At 46.7% G+C, this 24,849-nt stretch overlaps 3 protein-coding genes across 4 annotated transcripts in view; 2 read left to right on the plus strand and 1 right to left on the minus strand.

Annotated features, from left to right (window-relative positions):
• Nucleotides 1–4,537: 4,537 nt before the first annotated feature.
• On the plus strand, nt 4,538–15,576 carry bub1 (BUB1 mitotic checkpoint serine/threonine kinase). Its single transcript, XM_030345778.1, has 23 exons — nt 4,538–4,708; nt 4,889–4,948; nt 5,353–5,491; nt 5,912–6,108; nt 6,329–6,372; nt 6,493–6,572; nt 7,025–7,077; nt 7,443–7,615; nt 7,985–8,516; nt 8,724–8,770; nt 8,982–9,101; nt 9,203–9,313; nt 9,534–9,618; nt 9,888–9,972; nt 10,191–10,368; nt 10,535–10,604; nt 10,857–11,842; nt 12,553–12,653; nt 12,928–13,089; nt 13,229–13,386; nt 13,566–13,743; nt 14,034–14,140; nt 14,841–15,576. The coding sequence occupies exons 1-23, from the start codon at nt 4,686–4,688 to the stop codon at nt 15,037–15,039; spliced, it is 3,888 nt and encodes a 1,295-aa protein (XP_030201638.1). The 5' UTR covers nt 4,538–4,685; the 3' UTR covers nt 15,040–15,576.
• A 1,079-nt stretch (nt 15,577–16,655) lies between these two features.
• Nucleotides 16,656–21,047, plus strand: LOC115534664 (lactoylglutathione lyase). Of its 2 annotated transcripts, none has more exons than XM_030345802.1 (6): nt 16,656–17,024; nt 17,292–17,374; nt 17,919–18,059; nt 18,903–18,970; nt 19,289–19,378; nt 19,660–20,115. In XM_030345802.1, exons 1-6 carry the CDS (start codon nt 16,962–16,964, stop codon nt 19,749–19,751), a joined length of 537 nt encoding a protein of 178 aa, XP_030201662.1. In that variant the 5' UTR covers nt 16,656–16,961; the 3' UTR covers nt 19,752–20,115. The 2 variants fall into 2 exon arrangements, with proteins under 2 accessions (XP_030201662.1, XP_030201663.1); XM_030345803.1 differs by lacking the exon at nt 19,660–20,115 and adding an exon at nt 20,365–21,047 and having other exon boundaries at nt 16,719–17,024.
• Nucleotides 20,787–24,849, minus strand: part of hey2 (hes-related family bHLH transcription factor with YRPW motif 2) — a 4,859-nt gene continuing 796 nt past the window's right edge. Inside the window, exons 3-6 of the mRNA XM_030345796.1 lie at nt 24,519–24,597; nt 24,315–24,398; nt 23,363–23,444; nt 20,787–22,276 (exon numbers count right to left, since the gene is read on the minus strand). Coding sequence (XP_030201656.1) covers nt 21,471–22,276; nt 23,363–23,444; nt 24,315–24,398; nt 24,519–24,597 — 1,051 coding nt within the window. The 3' untranslated portion in view covers nt 20,787–21,470. The remainder of the gene's footprint in view (nt 22,277–23,362; nt 23,445–24,314; nt 24,399–24,518; nt 24,598–24,849) is intronic.

The raw sequence follows: 24,849 nt of genomic DNA on the forward strand, positions 1-24,849 counted from the left end.
CGACAGGACTGAATGACTACAGACCCGTTGCACTGACCTCTCTAGTCATGAAGCCGTTTGAGCGCCTTGTACTGTCCCACCTCAAATCCTTCACCAACCCACTCCTGGACCCACTGCAGTTTGCCTACAGAGCCAACAGGTCTGTAGACGATGCAGTAAACATGCCTCTGCACTACACCCTCCAGCATCTGGACTCCCCAGGAACATATGCCAGAATCCAGAAATTTGTGGACTTAATACTATCCTCCCAGCTCTGCTTCAGGACAGGCTCTCCCAGCTCCACGTGCCCGATTCCACCTGCAGGTTGATCACAGACTTCCTGTCTGACAGGAAGCAGCGTGTGAAGCTGGGGAAACATTTATCTGAATCCCATACCATCAGCACCGGATCCCCCCAAGGCTGTGTTCTTTCCCCTCTGCTCTTCTCCCTGTACACAAACAGCTGCACCTCCAGTCACCAGTCCGTCAAGCTCCTGAAGTTCGTGGACAACACCACGCTCATCGGGCTCATCTCTGGCGGGGATGAGTCCGCCTACAGGTGGTAGATTGACCATCTGGTGACCTGGTGCAGCCAGAACAACCTGGAACTTAACTCTTTAAAAGCAGTGGAGATTATTGTGGATTACAGGAAGAACCCAGCCCCATCCGCCCCCATCATCCTGTGTGGCTCCCCAGTCGACTCTTTGGAGTCCTGCCGCTTCCTGGGCACCATCATCACCCAGGACCTAAAATGGGTGCTCAACATCAGGTCCCTCACCAAAAAAGGCCAGCAGAGGATGTTCTTCCTGCGCCAGCTGAAGAAGTTCAACCTGCCAAAGACTATGATGGTGCACTTCTACACTGCAATCATTGAGTCTTTCCTCACCTCATCCATCACTGTCTGGTACACTGCTGCTACGGCTAAGGACAAGAGCAGACTGCAGCGTATCATACGCTCTGCGGAGAAGGTGATTGGTTGCAACCTTCCATCCCTCCAGGACCTGAACAGCTCCAGGGCTCTGAGGCGGGCAGGCAGGATTATGGCCGACCCCTCCCATAGACTATTTGAAACTCTCCCCTCTGGCAGGAGGCTGCGGTCCATCAGGACCAAATCCTCCCACCACTTGAACAGTTTCTTCCCCACTTCAGCTGGGATCCTTAACAGGTCCCGGGACCGCCACCCCCACTGACCGACACTGACTCTGGCACTCTTATCCATCAACAATTGTACATTCTAATACATTTTTAAGTATCTTTTACTTTAGTCTTTATTCTATTTTATCCTATTTTTAACTTATCACTTGTCCCTGCTTGTTTATATATTGCGTTATATCGTATATATGATATTCACTGTTTGTTCATTGTTTATTGTCTTAATGTATGCACCTTATTCACAAAGACAAATTCCTTGTTGGTGTAAAACCCTTCTTGGCAATAAAATCCTTTCTGATTCTGAACAAACAACCCCAGCTTCTGGAGTCCAGGTCTCAGAGGGAGATATACAGAAGGGTTATCGAAAAAATGCCAACCCATCCGTGTGACCATAAAGAGTCCATAATCCCATCTCAGAGCTCGTTGTAACGATATCACCTTCTCCTTTGATAGACTCTCTGGCAACACCAAAATAACAGGAAGTCTCTTCATTAACCTGGACCTCAAAGTAAAATCCCCCTGAGGAGAACACTGTGTGTCCCCAACGGACACAAAGTGTACTGATGTATCAACGTTTGGGCACATTTATTAACTGTGTAGGCTTCTTCAAATGCATTCAAGTGTGTTCAAATATGTTTGAACATCCATTGAGGGGCGGGGCTTGATTGCAGATCAAGTTTTCACCGTCTCTGGGGTGGTGCCAGAACATTTACTTAGTGGTATTTGGCAGACGCCTTTGTCCAAGGCGTCATACAACATATAAAAAAAACACATCATGACAGTAAGTGCCAACATAGCACAAACTGATAGACGTAACGTGATAACCCAGAACTGCCATATCAGTTAACACATGCAATAGCATGTGTTTAATGGAGGGCGATTTGAGGCCATTCTTAGACACAAACGACAAGGTTTATGTAATGAGCAATTCTTTAGTTCAAATTTCATAACGGGAAGAGACGTTTTAACTACTCCGCAAAGTTGTGCTGTTTTACTCACCTTGTTGTGGTTTCTGTCGATCAGACTATTTGTTACGAAATTCCTTGTATTTATTTTCTCCTAGAATAGAATAGAATATCTTTATTGTCATTGTAACAAGTACAACGAAATTAAGTGCAGTCCTTGTTCAGTGCAAAAACATCACATTGTTGAGGTAGTATGTACGCATGCATAAATAAATAAATAAATAAAAAGGAAATTAAAAATATAAAAATAGTCAACTATAAAACACAAAGGACACACACACACACACACACACACACACAAACATACACTTTCATAAATGTGTTTACACAAATGTGATACACAACTATGCTTTGGTAGCAACATTTAGTGAGGTTATGGTTGTTGGGTAAAAACCTTTGTAGTCTGTTTGTGACCGGGGTGTGATGACTCCTGCAGGACGGATTTTGCCTTGTTAAGGCAGTTCTGTGCAGTTCGTCCAGAGAGGGAAGAGGGCAGCCGGAGATTTTCTGCGCTGCCTTTATGACCCTGGAGCCTTTTCCTCTGTGCCACCGTGCAGCTTGAGAACCAGACACACCGACAGTAGGTCATTATGCTCTCTATTGAGCAGCGGTAGAAGGACACCAGCAGTTCCTGCTCTCCTCTCCTCCTCTAACACCTGACTCATCCCGCTTGAACACACCGTTTAATCATGTTTAAACTTTCACAGTCTGAGTTGTAAGCTACCTCCAATGTGTTGATGTGTGTGCTCCTCTTCTTTGTGGAGTCAATATATCTTTAAAAGAGAAAAAACACGGAGAGCCAGAGTAGAGACATCGTGGTGATTGTATGTTGATTTGCCACTTTAACTGTGATTAAAAGCTATACAAAACACTTGGCGCAAATTTACTTTGCCTGGAACAGGTTATTTTTTGGTGGTTTTAATAACCACAGAAGTTAGACTCAAAATGTCAATAACTATAGATAAAAACGCTGTTGGTTGAAAAATTGTGGGTCAAAAACCTGTTACCATCAGTAGAGGCGGAACTAAACATAGACAGCGAAAATGTAATTTAAATACATGCAAAGAGGATGATGGCAGGCAAATAAGGAGGTGGAAAGGCGATAGCGGGGGACGGCGCTGAGCTGAGCAGGACAGTGGACGAGGGAGATGAGCAGGCAGGGGGACAGGCACGTAGAAAAAGGTCACAGGAGGAATCAACCTGCGTGCACAGGTCAAGGAGCCGGTGCTATGGATCGAGCGGTTGAAACAATGATCTGGGGATAACTGAGTGATGAACCAGGGTAGATATACTGCAGAGCTGATGAGGCGGAGCTGGAGAGCAGGTGGGGGGCTTGGAGCAGGTGGAGGGGATTGATAGTATTCAGGGAGCTGGGAGAATGAATGGATTGACACACACACACACACCCGCACACACACGCACACGCATACGCGCGCACACACACAGACAGACACACACACACACACACACACACACACACACACACACACACACACACACACACACACACACACACACACACACACACACACACACACACACACAGTTTTTACAACACGTTTGTTTGGTTCCTTCTCCTCTGTTCTTTCTTGGCTCGTGTTTTTCTCAAAGCTGCAACGGCCTTCTACCGGTGAACAACGACGTGACTGCAAGTTTCTAATCGGCACCTGATCAAAGTAGCCCATCGGAACGTGGCTGTAGTTTATATCTTAATCATTTGATAATATTAAAAATAAAAAGAGAATAATTTCTTCAGAATATTGTGACATTTTTATTGGACAATATAGGCCTATAATCAAATTAAATATAGCCTACTACAAAAACGTTCCGCCCCTCTGTGGTGATACCCGCTCCCGCCACTTGGTATCGCTCATAACAGTGATTATGGGACTGCTACTTGTATGCGCCAATAGGTCCATGGTATGTGCCAGGGCGGGCACAGGTAACAAGTATACAGTATATCTGGCAAGCGTATCCGGACTGTAGTATAACAGGCAGGCATCTGATATCTAATCATGTTGGCGTTGGCTGAATCGGGGCTTGAATCGTAAAGAAGAAAGCAGGTCCTAATCATCACATTATATGTACGATTGGAAAATACAGTCAAAGAAACGTGAGAGCACTTATTGCTCCAACCAATGGAGTCACTTTTTTTGTATCTTCCAATGTTAGGTTATCCACAAGGGATTTGAAAGCAAAACAAAAAGAGAAAGACAAGTTACTATTATTATTGAAATTCAGACGCACTCACGTTAACACGTGAAATGTCCCTTGTTATTTTTTGAGAACCTAACCTCAGTCCAGTAGATGGCGGTAATACAGTGATAAGTCACATGCTGACTGCTAATATAAATAGAAGAAGAAAATCCATCCTCCTGATTGGCTCTTCTCTTCCAATAGCGCTAACTGGAACGTCGTTGTCATTGGCTAAGCGCGAAGATTCAAATGGATGAATAAACAGCTTGCGGAGCAACGTTCATACCGATCCTACCTATACCAGTGACTACACAAGCTCCACAATAAACAATCGTTGAAACAAAACGGCACATTTTACATACAATTCTCGATGATCTTTTAAATCCGAAACAGAATGGATATCTCGGATCAGTTCCAGTAAGTCTGTTTTTCTTGCTTTAAATTCATATTTTACCAGTGGTAGAGTTGGCTAACCAGCCAAGCTATTTTTCCAGTGTCTATCCTCATTAATCCAATGCAATTGTCAGCGGTCGAATCTGTCATTGTTTTCGTCAGATGTACTACATTTGTCCGTAATATTTGTCTATAATATTTCAGGTTGTTTGAAAACGGTTTGAGCGAGTATTCCGGAGATGACCCTCTGGAATTTTGGATTTGGTAAGGATCCCTCAGGTGTGTCTTGCTATGCACGCCCTTATTAGCAGGTTTCAGTAGCTTAGAAATCAAAACAATGAAACAATTGTTATCGATCTTGGTAATTTAACTTAATGTTTTCACCTAATCCCGTTCCTGCCTCTGCATTTGAACAATACTTAAAACCTTTCTTTTTTTTGTTTTGCTGTCAAATCCATTATCGATATAATAGCATTGGACATCATCTTTCAATGATTACAGTGGTTGGCTTCAGATGAATTTGCCGCAGACAATTCAATCAATAGTGTAAATGATCATCTGAATGAAAGAACACATAATATAAAGAATACGTAACTATCAAGTAGCTCACAAAAGTCACATTCAACTGAAATAAGAAAATGCAAACATAGTATTTCCCCCCCACTCAGGTTCTTCGAGTACCTGGTGAATAAAGAGTCCTCCACAGCCAGAGACTTGTCCTTGTTTTTGGAACGTCTAGTCCGGAGCTTCCTGACTGCCGACCGATATGCTAACGACATCCGATATGTCAATCTCTGCATCAAATATGTAAGTGATCAATATATTACTTCACTGTTAGTTTTTTGGACATGATGGTGAATTTCCTGTTGGTTGTAACAATCATCGATGATGACTGAACGTAGACAAACCTAATCTTACTACTTACATATCCATAAAATAATGAATCCACTTCCTCGTGACCAGATTCTAAAGGCTGTGATCTTGTAAATACATCAATACATACCTTCTTAAACTGGCATAATGGAAGTATAATTTGTATACATTCTCTATATTCACATGGTGTTAATACACATTGCATAAGAAGATTACTTCTATTACTACATGTATCGGTCGTTAAAGGATTCATTAATGTGGCCTCTCTCTCTCTCTCTCTCTCTCTCTCTCTCTCTCTCTCTCTCTCTCTCTCTCTCTCTCTCTCTCTCTCTCTCTGTCTCTCTCTGGGTGCAGGCGAGTTACCACACAGAGCCCTTCTCTGTGTACGCCTCCGTCTACAGTGAGGGCGTGGGCAGGCGCTCGGCCCCTCTCTACGTGGCCTGGGCCAAGCAGTTTGAGCAGAGCGGGGCGCTGGAGCAGGCGCGGGCCGTGTACCTCAGGGCTGTGGAGAACCAGGCCCAGCCGGCGGAAACTGTCCTGGAGGAGTACAGGTACAGCAGCGAGGGAGGAGGAGCTGCTCATCACCTGACAATGGCTTTATATTACTGGTTTTGATACAGGTGTCATGCAGATGATTGTTTACACTGTTGATTGAATTGCCTGCTGCAAATTCATAGGCTTTATTTATTTACTTATATTCATATCTTTCTTGAAATAACATGTTTATTTCCCTTTTCTCGTTTTAATTTCATGTTTTTGTTAATTTTTCAGCCAGTTTCAAATGAGGACATCCAAATCCCAGATAGCGCAGCCCGGTATGTAACAGGTCATAGTCTTGGAACCAATTTGAATGTGTCGAATTGTCTTTTCACAGCAGTCTCTATGTCTCACTCTCACTCATTTTCTTTTGACTGGTTGTCATTTTTTCTTCCTAGCAACTGGTCGCCTCCCTCTGCAAACCTCCCAGCTGGTCAACCAGATACCCCCCCACAAGGAGGCTGCAGCGTGCCGGGAGGTAGGATCATGTGCTTGTTTAACCTGACCACTAGTTAACACTGAGCGAGGGTCATGTCACTGTTTAACCTGACCACTAGTGAACAGTGGGGGGTAGGATCGTTTCACAGTTTTAACCTGACTCTTGGTATAGACAAGAGCTGCCACATAGTCATCAGTAACAGTACTAGTCCTTTCCATGTACAGTATGTTTGCAACCTGCATGTAGGCATCCCTGAGGAACCTGTCTAGCCCCTACCAGCTCCTTAATCTGTATTCCCTATAATACGCTTTAGATAAAAAGGTCTGGAAAATGGCTAAATGGAAACGGTTGGGCTCATATACGCCAACCATGGACAAGAAACAAACTGACCTTCAATCCCAAAATAATCCAACCTGTAAAGCTCACATTGAATCACTCTGATGCAGACATTTGAACTAACCCACGCACCCATCTCTCATGTCTCTCTCCAGGACCCAGACGACTGTGCTGACCTTTTGCCGCCAGAAAAAAACATGAAAATCTAGTAAGGCTCTTGGACTTTTATGTTTAATGACCCATGTCACTGCGCTTCTCCTTTTTCACATGGAGACCGGGTTAAATGGAGCAATGTGGAGTGTTTTTAACTACCACTCAGTGAGCTTATGCACCACACAAGACGGTTCGTTTTTACAGGGCCTTTCAACATAAGCAGCTTGCCTGCAATCTCCGCCGACCCCACATGCACACTGGGCGTCCCTATGCAGGCCCCTGGCTGTAATAACACAGTTATTATATGGGTTGGGGTCCCGTAACACACACACACGTTTCACATATCCAAGATGTCCACCGGTGGTTAGGTTTGAACCGGTTCTATACCTGCCTTCGTCACGCCTGTGTCTCTCCTCACAGCATCTCCCGCTCTGACAACTTGGGGGTCCGGGCGCCAGGCGAGGGCCCCCCGACGGTCTCCATGTACCATAAGCATTCCCTGGAGCTGAAGGGGTCGGAGCTGTGCTTTGAGGAGGTGCGCGCCGCCCGCTACTTCCGGAAGATCAGACGAGACCAGGAGCACAGAGAGTTTGGTAACGTGATGTAACATTCTAGTAATAAGACACACTTTGTCTGTCTGTCTGTCTGTCTGTTGCTTGTCTGTCTGTCCAACATTCTAAGCCCCCACAGTGGTTTATTTTCTGTAGATCCCAGCCATAAACAAGATGATAATATTTTGGTGGTTCCATGTATGAATTCCCATTTACTACTACATTGACGGTGATTTGTGTTGTCCTGTGAGCTTTGTAGAACACGTTTTATGACACCTGTGTGGCTGGTTCATCTGCCACAAACATGTCAGTCGTGTGTCCGGTCAGGTGACCACCTCTGGAACCATCCTTTGGTCCTTCTTGCTGCTCTCCTTAACACTTACACCTCCTCCCGTCGTCATGACAACGCAGAGGAGCAGAAACGGCTGGCCCAGGAGAAGGAGGACAACATCGTGAAGCTGCAGCGTTCCCTGGATCTACTCAACCAGCAGCTGGTGGACCCCGGAGCCCGCCGCTTGGCCTCGCCACAGGCCACAGGCCACACCCTCGCTCCCTCTACCGCCGAGCGCCCGACCAAGTGGAGTGTGTTCAGCGACGAAGGCGCCGCTGCCTCCACCTCCACCCAGCCACAGCACCGCCCCCCCCACCCGGCGGCCCCCAGGGTCAGTCTGGAGCTGTCCCGGCGGCCCCCGGCCACACTACCGGAGGGAGGCGTGCGCTCTTACGACGAACACCGGCCCGCCCCGCACCCAGCGCTGAAGCAGAGCTGGCTGGATTCGGGGGGTCCCCGAGTGGAAGCCCGACCGGGTCTCCCCTGCGTTACCCCGACGTCCGCCCGGAGCTTCCTCTACGGTTCCCGCCAGGCTGAGGGTGGGGCCCGAGGCCGTAGCCCCCGGGACCCCCAGGCGACCAGCGGCCAGCGACAGCACGGCGTCCAAGAACGGTGGGCTAGACGAGACGACTTTATTCATATCCACCAACACTAGAGCCCCAAGAGCCCCCGAAGCACCCCGTGTAGACCTTTGGGCATCCAGCCGAGTCTGTTCTTGTAACATGTACGGGTTAATTAAGACCAATTCCATGTTTGTCTTGAAACTATTGAGTCGCCACCGCAGGCGGTTTGGATGACTTTCTCCTTGTTTTGTTCCAGAGAGTTCCACGTAGAGCAGCCAGCAGACGCTGAGCCCAGACTGGACAGTGAGTGTCCCAGAATTTTGCTTTGTTTTTTACCTCCATTGGTGTTGATATCTGTCGTCTCACACTCAAAGTCTCACTCACTCACTCACTCACTCACTCACTCACTCACTCACTCACTCACTCACTCACTCACTCACTCACTCACTCACTCTCGCTCTATTTCTCTCTCACAATCTCCGTCTTGCTGTTTCTCACCCTCTCTCCCTCCCAGTATCCCAGGGGGCCACTGCTAGCTTCTCCCACATCACCCCTAACACCTCTCTGGGCCTGGTGTCCGCCACGCCCTCCAGGGCCCTCCCGTCCCCCACGGTCAACACGCGCGAGGCACTGGGTGAGCCACCACGGCCTGTTGGTCCACAGCCACTCTGAGGGCTACGTCTCTAGGCCCCCGTGTGCGTTTGATATAACGTGTGTTTCCCCTGGTCCCATCAGATGCCATCATGAACATGTTCCAGGCACCCACCCTCCTTGAGGATCCCTTCCCAAACACGTCGCTGGGCAACTCTGCCAACAGGAGTCCTGAGGCCGTTTTCATGAGAAAGGGTAAGATCTGCACAGCTGAAACAGGTGGTGTTTTGTTTGAGGGATGGTGGTGTGCTTGTACCATTTAGTGATTGAGCCGCCTCTTCAAATCAAAAGTAGTTTTACACAGAATATTTACAATATTAATGAGCCTGTTGGGGTTAGAGTGTAAGATTGAAAAGATGTAATTGAAAGTCTGCAGCTTTCGCTCCCTGTGTGACCTTTGATCTTCTGCTTACAGGCGCCTCCTCATTGGCCGAACCGGCCCCATCCACCGCCCCCCCGTTCACCATCTACCAGGACCACGGCGACCAGGAGAATCCCCGGTACGACGCCTGGTCTCAGGTTGAACAAGGCCTGAGTTAGGGGGCGGTTCCCTTCCCAGTCATGTTCAGCACATTGGGGATTACTTTATCGTCAACCACACTAGGGTTTTGATTTTGAGGCTTTCAGCGCAAAAGGATCGGATGACTTCAAAACAATCCATTGAATGTAATTTTTATGGCGAAGAAAGGGAACCTTAAGGTGTTCGAAGGGTCCTGTATGAACTCAACCTACACCCGGACTGACGGTTTGCTCTGATGAACCCATTCAGGGCGACCGCTGTGTGTGGCGCGGAGAAACCCAGAGCAGCCCGGGCGCTGGCTGGAATCCCCGTGCCCTCGTCAGACCGGCCTTCTGTGAGTATGAGCGCATCTGGGACATCTTCAACAAACGCATGTTTAGGTCGCTGGCATGTGTCTTCTGGTTGTCCATTAGCCTCTGTTCTTTGAGCTAACATGAGTGTGTATGTGTCTGTTGTCAGTCTGGGTTGCATTAGCCATCATGTATCTTATATGTACCTGGTAGCCTCTGTTACTTCAGCTGACTTGCGACCTGTGTGTGTTTGGGGGTTCAGGACGGCACATCGGAGCTGACCCCGGACGAGAGCACCATGTGGGGGGTGCACTACAACTCCCTCAACTCCCTGGCCGCCTGCCCCAACAGCACCAGGGACTTTGCTCCGTCGGCCCAGGGAGCCTCCACGCCCTTCCCCGCCAAGGCCCACTTCTTTGTGGACTCCTTCCAGGACCAAGGTGACCCGAAAAATAGAGCTTTTCTTTACTTCATTATTTTTTTGTATATATTTATATATATATATATATTTTCTTTTCGATGGTACTGCGCTCCTCGCTAAGTCCGATTTTTATTGACTGAACGTGGTTTTGAGCAATGTTGGACTTTCTGTTTGCTGTGTTTCAGAGAACGAGGGAGAGAGGCAGAGGGCTTTGGACGATGAGGGAAATGTTTACACGCGACCAAAGAAGCTCAGGTAAATAATAATAATTAGATAAAGCACCAACCTGCCCCAGTGCCTACTTGATTCCTGGGGAAACCCACAATTACTTTCAAAGCAATCGCAAAGACCCATCTCAAAGCAGAATTGTGTGTCTCGCTTCAGTACTGGAATAAAATAAGTGACTTTATTTGTTTGTTTTAAAAATCTCTATTTCTTTCTGTCTCTTTCCTTTATCTCTTTCTATCTTCCTGCTTTTTACGGTCCCCCCCCCCTCCCTCCCTCCAGCCCCATCATCGAGACGAGTCCCTCCGACGAGACGTTCGTGGACAAGTCCGGGGGCCCCGCACGGAAGCGGGGCCCAGCGCAGCACGGTACCGTCATGGGCGAGGCGCTCTCCCTGGGTTCCCACAGCGGCCTGGCCAACTCCTGCACCACAGTGGTCCTCCCGCCCCCCGCGGCCCTCTCCTTCAGGGACCACACGCTGCTCCAGTCGGCCAGGAGCCCACCAAGGGCCCCGGGGACGACGACGACGACGACAACACCAGCACCAGCAGCTGCCTGGAGCATCTTCACCAGCCCAGAGCCGAGAGAGAGCCCAGAGCCGTCCACTGGGACGACGACAACAACAACAACAACAACAACAACAGCAGCCGCCTGGAGCATCTTCACCAGCCCAGAGCCGCCGGCCAAACCAACCCTCGCCCTCCATCACTCCCTGGAACCTGAGGCCCAGGACGAAGGAACCAGTAGCCAATCCACGGCCACCATCGGGTCGGGGTCGCCCCCCAGTCAGGAACCCGTGTTGGACGTCCCCATGAGCCCGGAGTGCGGCCTAAAACCTGATTGTCTGATGCTCTGCAGCCCAGAGGCGATCACTGTGCCCGACCTGGATGCCTTCATAAGCCCCCCGAGAACCCCAGGACCGGCCTTGGCCCGGCGGGGAGACAATGACGTTTCCATGTCGCCGGAGGCACCGACAGGGTTGTTCACCGACGCGTGCATGAGCCCGGTGGTACGGCGCCTCGCCCCGAGCCAGGCGGAGGACGAGCCCATGAGCCCTGACAGGGGGGGCTACGGCTGCACCGACGTGCCCATGAGCCCCGTGGGTCCCGGCCCCGCGGCGGGCGGTCGCCGGGTGACGGACCCCTGGGACTCGGAGCTGATCGCCGAGCTCCTCTCAAGACTGAGCCCCCCCCTCGGCTCCCACCCACACTGCATCTCCTGGCAGTGCAACGTCCCCAGCTTCACCCCCAGGACCACCATCACCATGGGTAAGGGGGGTTTGGGGAGCCGGTTCACGTCATTGATCCAGGATTTTCAACTGGGACCCTTGATGTAAATAGTCTAGACTTTTACGAAATGTTATCTTTGCAAGTCAGGGAGGGGTGGGTTGTTCAGTCGCTTCCTGTTAGATCGGTTTGAGTATGCCAAACTATCACATCCTGTCTGCTGATATCGTTTTATCCCAACCTCATTTCCTGTTTTACTTGCAATTCATAGTTCTTCATAGAAGGATGAAATGCTATCTACGTGTTATTTGTCCATTTAGCATCATGCAAAGCATTTATTTATTTATTTTTTAAAACGTGTCCTTATAGACCAGGGGAGGGAATAGTCCATTATTAATTTAGTCTAGACAAGTTCCCAGAGTACCAATTGATATCTTTCAATTGGTACTCTAAACAGCCAAGAACAACAAAACTTCCTTTTTTAAATGATCCATGAACCAAATATTTGAATTAAAGTGAAATGGTAAGCAGAAGGGGTTTGATATTTGTACTTGATAAATTAGTAATGATCAAAAGATTTTCTGTTGATCAATTAATCAACTAGTCATTACAGCCGTACTTTGGCCATTGGGGTTGGGACCCAGAATCTTTTGGCTCAGAGTCCCACACCGTTCCTCTTACTCCGCCAGTATATCTCCATTGTGTCCGCTACGGTTCATGTGTTAATGCGACCTGCTGTGTTCCGTGGACAGGTAACGCGTCGCTGCGTGTGGACTGCCTGCTGGGAGAGGGGGCCTTCGCTAAGGTCTACCAGGCCACCGACCCCATGACCTCGGAGAAGATTGTGGTCAAGGTAACCCCATTAATGACACCGACAGACAGACTGACACCCTTTGGGTGGCTTAAAAAAACAAGAAAATCTTATGGATGGTTATTACGTAACTGCAATGGAACATTGCTGTAAAAATTAACAATAATAATTTTGATCTTTACTTGTTAAATTATGACAACAATAGATCGATTCATTAATTTCTTCAAATGGTTAAATCCTGTTCCGATTAGGTCAATGATAAGGGAGCACCTGAGCCCAAACCAATCATTGTGTTTTGTGTTGACTCCGCGGCCAGGTCCAGAAGCCGGGCAATGCGTGGGAGTTCTACATGAACACCCAGCTGGACGCGAGGCTGCCCCCTGCTGTCAGACACCTGTACAGCAACGTCCAGTCCGCCCACCTCTTCCACAACGGGAGCATACTGTTGGCGGAGCTGCACCGCTGTGGCACGCTGCTGGTGAGCTCCATCGTGCTTGTCTCTACTCAAGGAGGCCATTCCTCCACTCTTATTTCCTCAAGTCCATTTAGGTCACACCATTTCCATTTTGCCAAACGTTCTTGCTTTTTCCCTCCCCGTGTGGCTCCGCCCCCTCCAGAACGCCGTCAACCAGTACAAGAAGCTGAGTAACAAGGTGATGCCCCAGCCGCTGGTCATGTACTTCACCACCTGCCTGCTGCACATGGTGGAGCAGCTTCACCGCGTGCACCTGGTGCACGCCGACATCAAGCCGGACAACTTCCTGTTGGGAGAGAGGTGAGGGTGTTCTGTTGGGACATGTTTGATTGGCTCGATCATACTGAAGACCGTGGTTTCTAATCAGCTGGCCTGGGAATAGGGAATAGGGGCTAGGCTGTGACATTGGGGTTTGAACCCAGAACCTTTTGGCCACACTAACCATCCCCCTGACCTCCTGTCGCCCTGGTGCGCTGCAGGTTCCTGGAGAGCCAGTGTCTGGACCCCGAGGAGATGGAGCACGGCATGGTGCTGGTGGACCTGGGCCAGAGTATCGACATGGAGCTCTTCCCCGAGGGCACCCAGTTCACCGCCAGGTGCCGGACCTCCGGGTTCCAGTGCACCGAGATGCTCAGTGGAAGACCCTGGTCCTACCAGGTAGACAAACGGGTTGACTGAAAAGACCTAATGAATAGCAACTCACGTTGATCAATACACTGCTATAAGGGCCATGGACGCTAGGCTCATAGGCTCTACAGTCATTTGTAGAGTCTGTACTTGATCTTCCTTCTTTCTTCTGACAAATGTACTTATTGTTAGTCGCTTTGGATAAAAGTGTCTGCTTAATGTAAATGTACTTGAAGTCACAGTGCGGTAGAGTGGATTTTAATGTCATTCAATCTTTTGGGTTGTAAGATCATATGCTCATGTGCGTGTTTATCTTTCAGACGGATTACTTTGGGATTGCGGGCACGGTGTACTGCATGCTGTTCGGGACGTACATGCAGGTGAAGCAGGAGAACGGAGTGTGGAAGACCAACGCTGTGTTCAGAAGGTACCGTCTTTCTGTTGGCTAACGATTGCGCCGTAGCTGTATGTTAGACGCTTGTTTTCTCGTTCCTCGTCTGGTTCGTCACCATGTTTCACATCACATCACATGTTTTCACATCACTTGCCTTGGCGCTAAACGTGTCTGTTGGCTTTAGTTGCTTTAGCTAACCTTGGTGTCACGTGTGCCCGTTAACCATCTGTTTTATTAGCAAACGTTAGCATCTCTTGCATTAGCACATGTATGTCCAATAGTCCTCTGTGACAAGTGCTACATGTGTCATTTAGCTAATGTAAGCAAATGCATCTGGGAGTTAGCTAGCAGGAGCACCTGGTACGATAGCACTGTTTGCGTCCGTTAGCCGCCTGCTGTTTTAGCTTACATTAGCAACCTTATTATAAAATGGCTGCGGGTCTCTCTCTAGACTCTGCCTAGCCTCCCCAACGCTCGTATGCACTTTTTGTATGTTGTTAGTCCTTGGACTTAAGAAGAATACTTGGCATAGTGTAGCTGTAGCGTCTCCTCCTAGCTATCTTTGTAGTATACGGGGAATAGGTCAGCCTAGTGATTGGCACTTGGTTCTATGAACAATATCGCTGGCCTTAGTGTACGGCCAGCGATATGTTGTTTCCCTTCTGATAAAATAAACTTCAAAAACAAATAAATACGTAGAAGCGTGGGCTAAACGCCCTGGACGTCTCCACAGGAACCCCCACAGCGAGCTGTGGCTGGAGCTGTTCCACACGCTGCTCAACATCCCGGCCGGCGGCGCTCTGCCCTGCCTGCGCTCGCTGCGCTGCCGGCTGGCGGTCACGCTTCGGGAGACGTACGGCAGCAAGGTGCTCAGCCTGAAGAACCGCCTGCTGGTGCTGCTGCTGGAGGACATGCGCGCCGCCCGGCGGTGAGGAGAGAGGAGCAGCGACGAGCCACACCAAGAGCCACCTGGAATTAACCACTTTTTTTGTATATTTCTTAATCTCCTGTACAGATAAGTGTGGCATCTCGGTATTTAATGTTTCTCTAATGTGACCAGAGTGAACCCGCCTTTATTTGTATACGAAGGTAACAGTTGCCGTGGTTTAGATGGCCATAGTCTGTTTTTCCTTGTTTGTATTTTTTACACACAAATCTGAATTTGCATATAAAAAAACGTGACTCGTTTACTTGCATGTCCTTGTGTATTACTTTCATCCTTTGCTGTGATTAATTGTATATTTTAGTTCTTTTTCTTTTAATGTATTTGACCAAATTACCAAATGTCGTTTTAATTTTGAGTGGTTACCCAAAAATTGTTGTCTTAGCTATAGAAAACAACCTTTGTATTTTGTGTGGTGAAAAAATATAAACCACCGTTTGACTGCTGATGTGGTGGACGGTTATTTCAGTTGGCCCCATCAGTGAAATGCTTTATTTTCATTAAAACAAACCTCCGAATGCCTCAATGTTTGGACCCTTCAGGGCAACATTTAGTTATTGATCACTACAGCCAGGCCAAACTCTCTCCCTCTATAGCAGGGATGGGCAACTTTCATGATAAAGAGGGCCACAATTCTTCTTCATCACCATCAGAGGGCCATGTGACTGTGCACTTCAACTAGACATAAACTAAGAGAAGCTACACATTTTTGAATTTGTTGGAAATTATTTCCTGTATTCTGGTGCATTTTGGGGATGGCCACTACCTACACAATCTTCCAGATTCATAACCTATGTATTGTATGTTGATTGAACCAACATACATTCATTTCATGTTTTCCATGCTCAAACAGCCGCATGATTGGTTAGTATTTTGATCAGTGATCAAAATACTAAATACTATTTGATCAGGGCTCACATACATCATCATTCAATGATGTCAGAAAACTGAAAAACAGTGGCCCAACATTAAGTGCAACAACTCAATGAACTCAAACCCAACAAAGCATGATATTCACTTCAGGGCATTTGTAGTGGCGACTTCAGTGGCAATCTTTCATGACTGATATCGCTTCTAAGCAAACTAGACACATGGGTTTGCCTTTGAATTCTATGAACAGATACTCTGCTTTTCTTCTTTCTTAACCAAGTTTTCTGTAACTCAATATATATATATTTTTTTTTTTTGAGTTATATTAAATAAAAGTTAAGTGCGTGAGGATGCGGCCCGCGGGCCGCCAGTTGCCCATCCCTGCTCTATAGCTATAGCTATATATATATCTATATCTAGATATAGATATATAAAAAAAACTCTGTAAAAATGCCATAGTGTGTTGCCAGAAAAATACCAATCATTTCACAGAAACATTTGCTTTTCAATGTTGGTATTTGATAAGGCCGATGCAGACTACACCTATATGAAACAAAACCCCTCGAACGCCATGATTCTAAAGACCGAACATGTCATAACATACATACAAAATATAATCCCCCAATATGTTGTACATCATACCCAGCCAGTTTCAAGAGCAACATAACTCAGAAAGAGCCTGTACCGTTTTGGGGGTGGGAACTCAGTAATTCCAGATTGCGCAACTTGCCCAAACTCGCAGAACGTGTTTTTTTCACCGGCCACGGAGTCTTATCTACCTTGCTGCCATTTCCGCTTAATGTCCCCAGCACCAGTTTACACCAGCCTGCCCATCAATACTACTACAGGGTGCCAGCTTCACGAAGAGATCACTTTATTTAGTTGTAAATACGTTGATATGTAACCAGGCGTGTCTGCGACATGTTTGCCCTCATTTAAAACCGACACACCTCTGACGAGTAAACCGAATAAGATATTATAAATTAGATAAAAGGATCCGGTAACATTCCTGAATTCAAAACACAGTAGGCTGCGATAGAAATGAAAGGACTGACGGACGAAGCGGTGTCCGAGGCGTGCAAAGAGGGGAACCCGATCACTCAGGTGAGTACATGAGATGAGTCAGTCATGCAAGTCATGCAGAGAATTGCATACAAGTAAAACCAAATGTGACAGCTCTATAGTTTGGTAGCCTACTTTATTTAAGCAGTAGACATAAGATTGGTTGGTCTTCCTATCGATTTAGAAGAAGATCTGGACTGTTAATATTCTTATATTAAAATAGGAAAGACTCTTTCCACTCTTGCAAGTAGTGACATGCCCTGAACATCCCGTAGGCCACTCACAACCTTTTCTCTGTTGTCTTTGCAGGATTTCATGTTGCAGCAGACCATGTTGAGAGTCAAAGACCCAGTGAAGTCTTTAGATTTCTATACGCGTGTTTTAGGCATGACGTGAGTTTTCAAACTCTTTATTCCCCCTCTTATTTTCTTATTCTCCTCAGTTCCAGGATTTTGTGGTAATAGACGAAAGATGTGTGGACTGGTTTGTAAAAGCAGTTGTGTTCTCCCTGATGTACCTCTATATTAATGCCTGTGTCAAAGGATATCTTTTTAAAAACCAGTTTATTTTCTTTGTAAACCTCAGCTGTTTTAATCCAGGAATTAGAAAAAACACATTGATGTTGTTGTTTTACCAACTGTCAATGTAGTCATGTATCCAAATAAGAGATATCATATTAAGATGAGGCGGGATGGAGGGAGAGAGACAGCACCATCCAGTGTGTGTCTGTGAGAGAGGGGGACTGTAAAGTGCAGTGTGTGAGTGAGAGAGGCAGTAACATCCAGTATGAGGGAGAGGGATGCTCACAGATGGAGAGGGAGGAATAAGGATATTCACAGATAGGTAGAGAGAAAGAGGAAATTCTAGAGGAGTGTGTATCATTCCTCGGGCAGGAGGGGGGTTAAAGTGATGTTTCCTGTTGTTGGTCTACTGCAGGCTGCTTCAGAAGATCGATTTTCCCTCGATGCGTTTCTCTTTCTACTTCCTGGGCTACGAGGAGCGCTCAGAGATCCCCTCGGATGTCAAGGAGAGGACCGCCTGGACCTTCTCCCGCCGGGGGACCATAGAGCTCACCCAGTAAGGAGAACCAGTAACATAACCTAACTGACCAGTGCCTCAGACTATCTAGATCCAATAACATTACCTGACTAACCAGTACCTCCAACTGACTGACCAGTACCCAGTGGCGTAACATCATTGTGATATGCCCGGGTGCAAATGTTTATTTTGTGCCCCTCGAAAGGGGGCACAACTAAATACCTTGAAGAAATAGGATTTTGTTCAGATTACTCATGGTCTAAAGACGGGACATTGATCAATATTATATACTATTGGATCAGTGAAATTCAACTTTTTTTTTTTTACTAATACCTAGGTTAAGTGGGGAAACCCACTTAACCTAATGGGGAGGTTTCCCCATTGACCACTGTTGCATTGCAAGAAGTGCAGAAAAATATCTTTAGGCAGGCGTTCGTTCGTTTTCTTCCCACTGAACTAGAACTAAGTAGTGCATCCAATTGACAAATGAAAACTACCCCACTGTAAAGTTATCACCTGACCAAAGATGCAAATCTAATTAGTACCATCGGACAGCTAGAACCATGGACATAAACCTCCCTTAGTAGGCTACAATCTTCTGACTAGAACTATCAATATGAATGTTACTTGAACTGTCAGCTTTCTAGAACGTGATGTGTTAACATTATTCTGGCTAACTCATACTAAGCGACCATTGACCTTTAGAACCAGCAACATAAATGAAACCATCAAAAAGCAACTGCCATCTCAAAATGTCTCTCTCTCTCTCTCTCTCTCTCTCTCTCTCTCTCTCTCTCTCTCTCTCTCTCTCTCTCTCTCTCTCTTCGTCTCAATCTCTCTCTGTCTCTCTATGTCTCTCTCTATGTCTTTCTCTCTCTCTAGTAACTGGGGTTCGGAGTCTGATGAGAATCTGTCTCATCATAATGGAAACTCAGAGCCGAGAGGCTTCGGTGAGGAAGTACACATGAATACAGGAACATGAAAACATCATGATCTGAGAAAACAAACTATTCCCCCCACACCCATTTAAAAGCTGTGTTATGTGTAAGTCACAATAATTACTTGGATTCCTCTAAAAATGAACCCTCACATGCAGACACACATACACTTCTTACATACAATTATTTTTGGAATACTGCAATGACACAAGAATCCACACAAAGAGATGTGTTGCACTGTACTATTCAGCCCTTAACTGTCTGTTTGTGGTTGTATGGGTGTGTAGGTATGTAGCCTAATCCTATGTTCCAAAACCCCCTCCCCCACAGGCCATATTGGCATCGCCGTTCCTGACGTCTATGCTGCCTGCAAAGTGTTTGAAGCTCAAGGAGTGACCTTTGTCAAGAAGCCTGAAGCTGGTGGGTTTTCACTTATATAACTGTTCCAATAGGAACCTATTCTATACGCCACCAGTGTCTTCATAGAGGAATGGAAGTATAGCCTTACATTGCTTTGTGCATGTCTTAGTTTTCACCAGTAGATGGTGCTCACGATCCAAACCTACTAGCCAACCAACAAGTTCAATCGATACAATGTACTGAACTGTATCAAACCAAATAACCAATTTTTCAACTAATAACCTATAAACACCTCAATCGATCGATTGTATTCAAGTGTGTCTGTTCATTCGCCATCGCAGGTAAGATGAAAGATCTAGCCTTCATCCGGGACCCAGACGGCTACTGGATTGAGATTTTAAGTCCAAACAACATGGTGGCGCTGACCTCCTAGCCCCTAGTTAGGACACTGTAGAGGTGGAGATGACCTCTGAGCCCCTAGTACCCCCTCCGGAGTGGGGGAGATGAAGCAGTAATACTTGATACATGTGCCTGTTCTATGTTCTGAGACTGTTCATTGTTTTCTTTGTGAGAGCTTCTCTCTTTGTTTTAATCCTGTCTGTTTCCAGTTGTTGGTCCTTTGATTCCCAGACCACATGTTTGTTTGCTACTTGTTTTGTTGTAATAATTGTCAAGTTATTTCAAAAATGCTTTGTTGAACATTTATTGTAGGTCTATCTCTCTATCTAATTGCTAAGCGGTATCAAAATCATTCATGTAAAAAAAGTACCTTGATTAAATAAATGTAGGTAATGCTGCCTCTTATGCATTCTTTTATAAACAAATAGGTAGGCCTACTTCCTGATTTAAAATGTGTTTGCCAGAGCTAGAAAAACCAAAAGATGAGGTCACAGGGGCAAAATCCACTTCACTTTGACAGTGTGATACATCGAATAGACATCCTAACTTTATTTAACTAATGCTAAAACCTATTTTGTAATTTGGGATGGATGAAAAGAGGATGCTGCAGAGAAGCACACTATTATTAATCGACCGACGTCCCGCAGGATCGCTCGCGTATTGAGTGTCGGTCACTTGAAAGGGACAAGCCAGCGCGAGGTGAGGGCTGACCGGGCAGGGTTCGCCAGGCCTGGCAGGGACAGCTGCCTTACCCCTCGAGGGCCCCTCATTCAGACGGAAGAAAGTGATGCTGGTGACGACGATGTTCTTACAATAATGGCTCAACAGTGCGATGGTGACTCCAGCGTGTAAATCGACTGAACTGACAAAATACTCTCTCTCTCTCGATCCCACATATCTGAAGAATGGATTCATCATGGTTTTCATCTGTTCGAGCACAACAGCTCACTGTGTGTTGATTTGTCAGAGAAAAGATACTGAGATTATGGGATTCACATGAATGCTATCGTTTCATAGCCACATGTGATAAATTAGTCCTCTTTCTTTCCTGACATAATAAAGATGGGTCTTTGGATCGGTAGGGATTTAATCAAGTTAAAGTTAAGCTGGAAACATTTGATGAAGAGCTGTTATATTTTTTCTTTGTAGAAAAGCTAACAAGGTAAAAATGTACATTTACATTTCTTTACAATTTCGTTGCTGAATGAAAATATCAACTGCTTTTTTAGACATTAGTAAGCATGATTTAATGAATTGTAACGTCTTTCATCTCACCATAACACATTCGTACATATAAACTCAAATTAAATTGAAAAAATCTTCAAACATCCCTGTGGGCAGTTAGATTGAAAATTATAAATGTTTTGTGAAGAAAATGAAAAAACGTAGAGATTTGAAAAACAACAAAATTATAAGAACATATAAAATATATTTAATATTTGTACTGGTAAACCTCAGTGATAACGCCAGACTCACTCAAACTGCTTGTGAATAATATCTGTTGAGCCATAAAAATGAGCAGGCGTGTAAAAGAATTCAACAACAATCATTCAGTGTTATTCCTGGTTAATCAATGCGATTACAAACCAGCTGTTATAAATCCAGCAAAGTAAGGCGGTTTGGTAGGTAGCAGTTTTTAAACCAGCCAGATAAAACAGTAAGTGTGTCTTAGAATGTAGTCATATAAATGAGATTATTGAGCTAAACTAGCTAGCTAGGGGATGCTAGTAGCCAGTAAAGTGTGTGTGGGGGGTCAGCATGCGCCAACCTCTCTCCCCCAAGGTCTGTAGTGCTTGCACTGGGCGGAGGAGGTGAGGGGGGTGGAGGAAGAGGAAGTGGAGGAGATGGGGGGGCTGGGGGAGGAGAGGGAGGAAGGGGGGAGGGAGGAGGCGACGTGGTTGAACCCGCCAGAGAGCAGGAGGGGTGAGGGCTGTACCACCGGGGAGAGGGGCAGCAGAGAGCTGGAGCTGCTGGATGAGGAGGTGCAACAGAGCAGGCTGGAGCTTCTGAGGGAGGAGGTAGAGGAGGAGACGGAGGGCGAGGAGGTGGAGGTGACGTCGGAGGAGGAGGAGGAGGAGGAGAAGGACCTTAGCGTGGAGACCGACGGGCTACGCTGCAACACCTCCCCCATCCTGTGGGGGGCGAAACCGCCACAGCCCCTCCCTCCACCTCCTCCTTCTCCTCCCGCCGCCCCACCGCCGGGGAGCACGCTCAGTCCGAACGCGGTGGGGGGGGGGAAGGAGTGGAAGGCGGTTGCCGTGGCGATGGCGGCGGCCGCTGCGGTCCAGGGGAAGGGCGGGGCCGGGTGATGGTGGTGGTGGTGGTTGTGGTGGTGCGGCGGGGGGGGCGTCGGGGGTGGCAGAGGAGGGGCCAGGAGGGTCATGGCGGCGGCGTCGCGGTGGGAGGCGCAGGAGGAGAGGTGGGACAGGAGGCGCAGGCGCAGGGGCTCGCTGGGCTCCAGGCCCTCCACGGAGCCCAGGAAGCGGGAGGCCTCGGACACACACTCCCTGAAGCCCAGGGACAGGAAGTCCAGGGCCAGGGCGTGGCCGTCGAAATAACCTGAGGGAGCGAGGGACAGGCGGTAAAGGGAGGGGTAGGGAGGGGTTTATTTCTTGTCAGGATGAAGCAGTCGTCCACTGTATATCACCATTTTTTACATAACACAAAAGCCAATTGCAGACACATAAACACACAAGCATGCAGCCGCTCAAGCACACACTCATTGACAAGCACCAGCGCATCTGAACATGTGTGTGCATGCGATCCTCAAACACTTCATAAACACACACACACACTCTTCAGGAAGCCTCCTGTCCCTCCGTAGCAAGGGGACTGCAGACCTGTGTGTGTTGGTGTGTGTGCCCACACATTTATGTTTTTGTGCGTGTGCTTGCATATGTGTGTGTGTGTGTTGCGTGCCACAGGTGCTTTCATCCTGCCAAACAAACGGAGCCGAGAGGCGGCTTCTGAGAGGCGGCCTCGGACTGGCGTCCCTCAGCCCCCACCTCCCTATCGGCCCCCATCACCTCACCCCCCTCCTGTCAAACTGAATGGCTGCGGTGTTGCTTCATCCGACCCAATGCCAGTAAACACAGTGGGTGACCGACTGACTGCTATACTGAATGACTGGGCTACCGTCTGGCCGACTGGCTGTCTGATTGACTGGCTGGCTGGTTGACTTATACTGACTGACCGCCTGACTATCTGGCTGACTGGCTGTTTTGATTGACTGACTGGCTGGTTGACTTATACTGACTGACCGCCTGACTATCTGGCTGACTGGCTGTGTTGATTGTAGTGCTGACTGGCTGACTAGCTGGATGACTGTCTGTTTGACTGACTGTCTTACTGACTTACTTATTATCTTACTGGCTGGTGGAATGGCTGGTTTACTGTCTTGCTGCTTGAATGACTTTCTAACTCTTTCTAGCGAATACCCTGTTGTGCTTGTGATGTTAACAGAGAACAACTTTAACTTGATGTGAAATGGTGTGTAAAATTGGCTTTCAAGTTGGATGAAACAGTTTGTAAATGAACACTGTGTTCAGGTATCAGGGTGCATTCTGCGGAATAAGTGACACTTGATCCAAGTACAAAAATCAAGGATGAAGGTCAACACAACCAGACCACCCCCCCTACACACACCTTTCCCCCCGCTGGCCTGGAGCATCTTCAGGTGGTCCACCGTCATCTGCAGGATCTCCGCCTTCTCCAGCTTGGCCGAGCCCTGCAGGGACCAGGGGGCGGAGTTAGCACCGGTTAGTGGGCGGAGTTAGCACCGGTTAGTGGGTGGGGTTAGTCTGTCTGTCGGTTTATCAAACAGCAGCACAGAATGCCAGGAGCGCCGTGACATCACTGTTTCCACGACGATAAGGGCCATGGAATAGACACACACATCCTATAGACACAGCACCCTGTTCACCACAGCTTGGCGTATTGTTGCAGGCTAGGAAAGAATCCTGTTTTATAAAACTTGTTTTTAATTTGTGAGAGGAACCTGTGACCTTTTATTACGAGTTTAAGGGTCAAAGAGCTTATTCATCCTTTTAATGTAATGTTAGATAACGTCACATAATAGTTCTCTGTTATATGGTATCAGGTTATTAGGAAATTAAGACGTTTATTTTGCATTCTATGAAGTTAACTCTCCAAATATTGTTAACACTCCTCTATGAGTAAATATTTTTGGTTTGTATCGGAAATTCGAGATTACAAATTCCAGTTTAATTTGTTAATTGGACTTGATCGTTTTCAATTGATATTTATATCATATAAAATTTTAATATCGTTTTTGTGTTAAAAAACGATGTAACTTATCAGCCTGAAGGGAGAGAGCCTAAGCAGTTTATCTTAATTGTCTATTAGTCATCATTGGATGTATTGCAAATGTATTGCAATTACAATGTCATGTATTAATTAATCATAATCGCTCTCCAATTAGGGGTTGTGATGCATTGAGAAAAGTAATAGGACAATGGTCTCTCTCTATTACTTTGGGGAAGGGCGGGGTGTAGTAATACACCTACACAAATCATGTATGTTGAAATAAGCAATTTGAACCCAAAGGAGGGAATTAGGCAGAAGTGAAAGTTCTCACCTGTTTCTCGAAGGCGGTGGGAACAAGCCTCCTCAACTCCGAAAGGCTGTAGTTAATCCGGTCCCTGCGCCTCTTCTCGATAATCTGGGATGAGGGGAACCACTGAATGGTTAGGATTACTGAACCATCTCACTTTCTGCTCGTTAGGATAAGGAATAATGACGATTAACCACGATGTCAATCAACAAAATAATAAACATTCACCCCTCTTCGTTTTTTCCTCGCCAGGGTTTGTGTGGGGTTGTTCGGGGATCCACATCTGAGAAAAGACCCATTCACGTGTCTGAGAGAGGAAGAACAAAACACTTTCAAATGTTAAAATGTTTTTCGGGACGTATGGCCTATAATTGACTAAGAATGGGATTTGTTAAAAGTATTTATTTTGACTCCCATTTGAACAAGACCTATTATTTCAAACCTTGTCAGACTTTGAAATGTGCAATCATTTTTTGCCCACCGACAAAATTGACAAGCACACTATTGGCTGATATATATATATATCAGCCAATTCTGTCGTTCACTTCACTTCAATTCA

This window comes from Gadus morhua, chromosome 21 (genome assembly GCF_902167405.1).
Source record: "Gadus morhua chromosome 21, gadMor3.0, whole genome shotgun sequence".
NCBI lineage: Eukaryota > Metazoa > Chordata > Actinopteri > Gadiformes > Gadidae > Gadus > Gadus morhua.